The sequence below is a fragment of the Pinus tabuliformis genome, chromosome 4_1, assembly GCF_031772625.1.
Source record: "Pinus tabuliformis cultivar Carrire ecotype Pingquan chromosome 4_1, CPIR1, whole genome shotgun sequence".
Lineage (NCBI taxonomy): Eukaryota > Viridiplantae > Streptophyta > Pinopsida > Pinales > Pinaceae > Pinus > Pinus tabuliformis.
The window spans coordinates 349,425,444-349,430,649 of NC_142303.1; the positions used below are offsets into that span (position 1 = coordinate 349,425,444).

At 36.2% G+C, this 5,206-nt stretch overlaps 1 protein-coding gene across 2 annotated transcripts; it reads left to right on the forward strand.

The window, feature by feature from the left end:
* Nucleotides 1-259: 259 nt before the first annotated feature.
* Nucleotides 260-2,646, forward strand: LOC149175720 (LEAF RUST 10 DISEASE-RESISTANCE LOCUS RECEPTOR-LIKE PROTEIN KINASE-like 1.2). Of its 2 annotated transcripts, XM_089422944.1 has the most exons (3): nucleotides 260-1,017; nucleotides 1,250-1,279; nucleotides 1,405-2,646. In XM_089422944.1, exons 1-3 carry the CDS (start codon nucleotides 294-296, stop codon nucleotides 2,508-2,510), a joined length of 1,860 nt encoding a protein of 619 aa, XP_089279070.1. In that variant the 5' UTR covers nucleotides 260-293; the 3' UTR covers nucleotides 2,511-2,646. The 2 variants fall into 2 exon arrangements, with proteins under 2 accessions (XP_089279070.1, XP_089279071.1); XM_089422945.1 differs by lacking the exon at nucleotides 1,250-1,279.
* Nucleotides 2,647-5,206: the final 2,560 nt, after the last annotated feature.

The following is a 5,206-nucleotide window of genomic DNA, read 5'->3' on the forward strand; positions in this document are numbered from 1 at the left end:
CTATTTCCAACCCCATAAAAATATTGTCACTTCTATTTCCATGCCTAAGATAAAAGGCCATAAAAATATTGTCACTTCTATTTCCAATCCCATTAAAAAATCATATAGAAAAGTAAACGCTGCCTGACCTAAAAGGCAAATAGCTTTAGCCTTCTGAATTGGCAAATAGCTTTAGCCCTCGGAATTACTTTTCTATGAGGTTGGAAATAGGATTTTCCTGAAATATATATTCGGATACTAAATTAAATTATTCTGTTTCACTTATAATCTTTTGTGTTCCCAACGCTTATGCGATGCCTATCATTTCGTTTTGTCCTCATCGAATTATCTGTTCATCTCAACGCCTTCTTCCTTCCCTGCCTCAATACCTCTTCTCCCTTATCGTTACCTCTCTATTCCTCTGCTCCTTAAGCTTTGACGCGCAATATCAGTATTGTCAAAATAACAATAAATGCGGAAATAAGGAGATACAGTACCCTTTTGGTGTAGGAAATCGTGGATGCGGCGTCCCTAGCTTACAGATCAACTGTGTGCAGAACTCAACTTCTGTTATCCCGATTCGTGGCCGGAATTACAGAGTACTAGCGCTTATCCCTCCTGCTACACTACTTATTAGCAGAGGTCAGGATTGTCAATTTTTGAAGAATCATAGCATTAATGATCCAATACAGTCTTCAGAATTTTCAGACACAGTCTTCACATTAAAGGCTGCAGAGAACCTGACTCTATACGTCTACAAATGTAAGGAACAAGATCAACTAGATCTCCGGAAATGTAATGCTACTGTCTATTACTCGTACGAGAAGGGCAATTTGACTTCGAGGTGTTCTGTGGAACAACCACCAGTGTATGGGGCATTAATACAAGCAGCTTCAGTTCCCAAAGATGATAAGAGCTGTAGCTCATGTGCAGCAAGTCATGGAATATGCGGTTACAACGCTTCGGTTTCAACTGAGACTCCTCCGTTCCTTTGCTATTGCAACGATGGACCCCGTACTGACAAATGCCCCCGCCATGGTATGCTTTATCTTAAATTCCAGCAAAACCACTTGGAACCGCTAGTTTAGTTAAGGTGTTATGAATTTAATGTTTGGGACCAAAGAAATGGGTTGTTATAGGTAACACTATATGGCTCATCTTCATTCACATTAATATCAATAGGTGTATATTCTGAAGTGAAAGCAATCTTATTAGATGTAGATATGAATACTTCCTTTTATTCCTGATACACGTTACGGTTGTCTTACAGGTTTTCGAAAGAAAGGCATTATAATACTAGGTGAATTTATTATTTCTTCCTCCTATGTTTCTCCGTTTTATCGCTACCGTGAATTGGTTTCTGTTATTCCCCTAGGGGTTTGCCGATAATTGCATTGAGAGATCAGTCTCTTCATTCCACCGCAGGTTGCTTCATTGGAGGAGCTGCTCTTACAGCGGGACTGTTCATGGCATATTATCTAAACAACAGAAAACCTCCTCCTGACGGCGTTCTTCCTAGAGATTTGAGTGAGCTCGAAATGGGCAATTTACCAATATTCTCTTACGAAGAACTTCGTCAGACTACAAATTGCTTCCACAAGGAGAACGAACTTGGCGTTGGAGGGTTCGGGGCAGTCTATCTGGGTAAACTTTGGGGCGGAAGACTTGTGGCCGTAAAGAGACTTTATCAGGATAACTTTAGGAGACTGGAGCAGTTCATCCACGAGGTGAAAATATTTTCGGCGTTGAACCATCCACATGTCGTTCGTCTTTATGGCTGCACTCCTCTAGACAGTCCAGAACTGCTGCTTGTATACGAATTTCTCTCAAATGGCACCCTGGCCGATCATCTTCATGGCAATCGCAAAAATCCCAAGGGATTGCAATGGAATACTCGTTTGAAGATTGCTATTCAAACTGCCAAGACGCTGGCTTTCCTTCACGCCCTTGATCCGCCTATATTACACAGAGATGTAAAAACCTCTAATATTCTCCTGGACGAGAATTCAGATATCAAATTGTGCGATTTTGGGCTTTGCAGGGTTGTGCCTGTAGATGTCTCACATGTCACTACGATCCCACAAGGCACACCAGGATATGTTGACCCAGAGTACTATCAATGCTATCATCTGACGGAGAAATCCGATGTCTACAGCTTCGGGGTTGTTTTGCTGGAGATTATCTCTGCCAAACTAGCAATGGACATAAATCGGAAGAGAGGAGAAATCAACCTTGCTAACTTGGCTATAACAAAGATTCAGGAAGGAGCTTTGGATGAACTAATCGATCCACAGCTAGAAATTGAAGCAAATCAAGAGGTGAGAATAATGGTAAGCGCAGTTGCAGAGCTGGCCTTCAGATGCGTGGCGTCAGAGAGGGATGACCGGCCGAATATGGAGGAAGTTGTTGATCAGCTTGAGGAAATTCGGCGTTCTTGTGGTACAGATCCACAACATGAGTTTGAGTCCTTTTCTAACATGAAGGAGCCAAACATAACGCCATTGCTTCCCGTCTCTGTCCAAGACACGTGACCGAAGATAAGCTCCACTCCCAACATGATCAGTGCATAAATTTTCTTCTCAGTAGAGTATAAATCTGCAACATTCTCTTTGCTTAAAATTCAAGCATAAGGATATAACTCCCAGATTTAATAATCGCACTTAATTATCATTGGTTTTGTATTTTATAATGTATTTTCGATTTTTGGTATATAAAATTGGAAAAAAAACAAACATTTTACATCTGGATTTTCTTTTTCTCATTAAAACAATGAAAAATGAAACAGCCCAACTTTTTCAAATAAAAACCAAAGTTCTTTCTTTTAATGTTTAATCCGTTTTGTATTTTGTAAACCTTTTCAAATAAAACTATTTTTTATTTTTATTTTTTTATTTATGTTTTATCATGTAATGTTTCCTTTCGTATTTTGTAAACCTTTTCAAATAAATTATTTTTTTTAAAATGTTTTATCCCGGTTGTATTTTGTAATGTTTAATAGCTTTTAGCATGGCTGTCAGGTAGACAGGTTATATGGTAATAGACCACTAATCTGGAAGTTTATGCGAATTATGTGATACACGCCTTCGTTTGCCTTCATACACGATTTCGCAAGTATCACTTTACACACCTTCCTTTGCCTTAATTTCGCAACGAATTATAAATAAGCAATCATTGAATTTATGGATCTCTTTTCGATTATGGTTCTATTTTCACAACCGTCTTTGAATTAAGCAAAGGAGGTCTTGCAATGAAACGTATGATTACTAACTATGTTAATGTTGGATGTGTTGACCCAAGATATTGGTGTTATTTTATGCTAATGAATATTTAATAGAGTGGTTTTTTCGGATATTGTTTGTGTGAAAATGTTTGTGGCATTTTAATCTTTTATTTTGGGAAGAGAAATGATTTTCTTTTAGGTTTTATAGCCCAATAAAATTGTTTAGCAAATATATTAAACAATTTTATTTATAAATTAGTTGAAGGTGTGTTGATTTATATTGAAAGAAAGAAATAAATTATTTTAATGTTTAAGAGGTTAAAGATAGCCTATAGGACATGTTGCTTCTTCATTTGATTGTTGTATTCGGTCCTTTTAGTGAGAAGCCTCACAATACACGCTCTCAACTTCTTGACAAACCCCTCGTTGAAAAGATTATCCCAAGAGCTAGCTGCTAGAATATCTGCATAATTTTCCATGTTGTCTTTGAAGGCCTCGCATTCTAATATGAAATGTTTTTATGTTTCCACTTTTCCAGAAGAACAAAAAATACATACTCCTTCCTCTCACACTTCTTTTGCCCTTTTCTAGCGCCTTGTTGCACAATGGAGTTGATGAGAATTAGTCCTTAATTGAGAAATAAGAATTTTGGCTCTCCAAGAAATATTGGTCTCTATGTATGCTTTTTGTTGATGATTATGAGTGGGATTAAACTTTTCAATATGATTATTAAGCTAAAACTAACATGAAAAAATATGTGCGTGAGCGAGGATAGAGTGGAAAAAAGTTTAGATCAATTTTTAATAGTGGCGGGAATGCCATAAGACTCTATGAGATTTCCACAATGAGTTGGTTCTGCAGATGAATTAGATCATATTCTAGTAGTGTTAGTGAAATATCAATAAAGGAGGAGGAGTTTATCGATTTGGTTAAGAGACTTTGGAGACCATATGACAAGATGGTGGTGGAGTTAGATTAGCTACTTTATAGTGTTAAGATAATTTGAAAAGAATTAAAAGGAAAATTAATAGTTGAGATTATGCAAAAACAAAAAAGATGAGCATAATTTGGTAGATGTGAAAGAATCTCTAGCTAGAATCTATGAATCACATGGAGTGGGATTTTTGTTCAAATAAACTAAATTAGAAATTCCGAATTTGGAAAAAAAGCAGTAATTTATGAGACAAAATGGCTACTTGGAGGCTAAAAGCTAGGATTCCTTAGTTGGAAAACTGTGATGAGAACTTTGATTATTTTTATCAATTTGTGAAGGGAAGGATAAATATTAATACTATGTAAGATTTTGAAGTTAGATGGGGGGATTTAATCCAATTTGAAGAATTGGCTACTATAGGGGTGGAACATTTTCACAATATTTTTAATGTCAGAAGAGGATTTCAATTGCAAATGTTATCAGACTCACACATTAATTCACTACTTTCATCTTCAAAGAGGATATAATTTCATTGATTGAAGAGGTCTCTAGAGGAATTAAAAGCCACTCTCTGTAGTTTTAGAAGGATAAAATTCCAAGTCGAGACAATTCAACTATGGATTTCTCTATGTATTTTCTAGAATTATTGGAAATTAATTTGCTTCTAGTGGTAGAAGATAGAATGTTGCGTGGAAGAATGTTAACAATGCTCTTATTCGAAAATCAAATATCCCATCCTCATTTCAGGATATTTGTCTTATATATTTATGCAATAGTATGTATAAGATAGTGGAAAAGGTTTTAGCAAATAGGGTGACAAACTTTTGTTCAAGACAATTTGTTTTCCTAGCTAGTCCATACATTCATGAAGTTATTTTGGTTTCTCAAAGCAACATTCACATCATAATATTAAGGCATTTAAAGGCTATGGTGTTAAAACTTGATTTATCAAAGGCTTATGACAAGGCCAATTGGATTTACCTAAGGTTAGGGAGGAAACAATTTGGATTTGAGGTATCTTTAATTAATGATATGAAAATGGAGGAGGAGGTCAATTTCGTCTTCCTAAAAGA

Coding starts and splice junctions, on each gene's coding strand:
- LOC149175720 (XM_089422944.1), top strand. CDS start 294: ATGCCTATCATTTCGTTTTGTCCTCATCGAATTATCTGTTCATCTCAA. Junction 1,018..1,249: donor TGACAAATGCCCCCGCCATG/GTATGCTTTATC, acceptor GTTGTCTTACAG/GTTTTCGAAAGAAAGGCATT. Junction 1,280..1,404: donor GAAAGGCATTATAATACTAG/GTGAATTTATTA, acceptor ATTCCACCGCAG/GTTGCTTCATTGGAGGAGCT.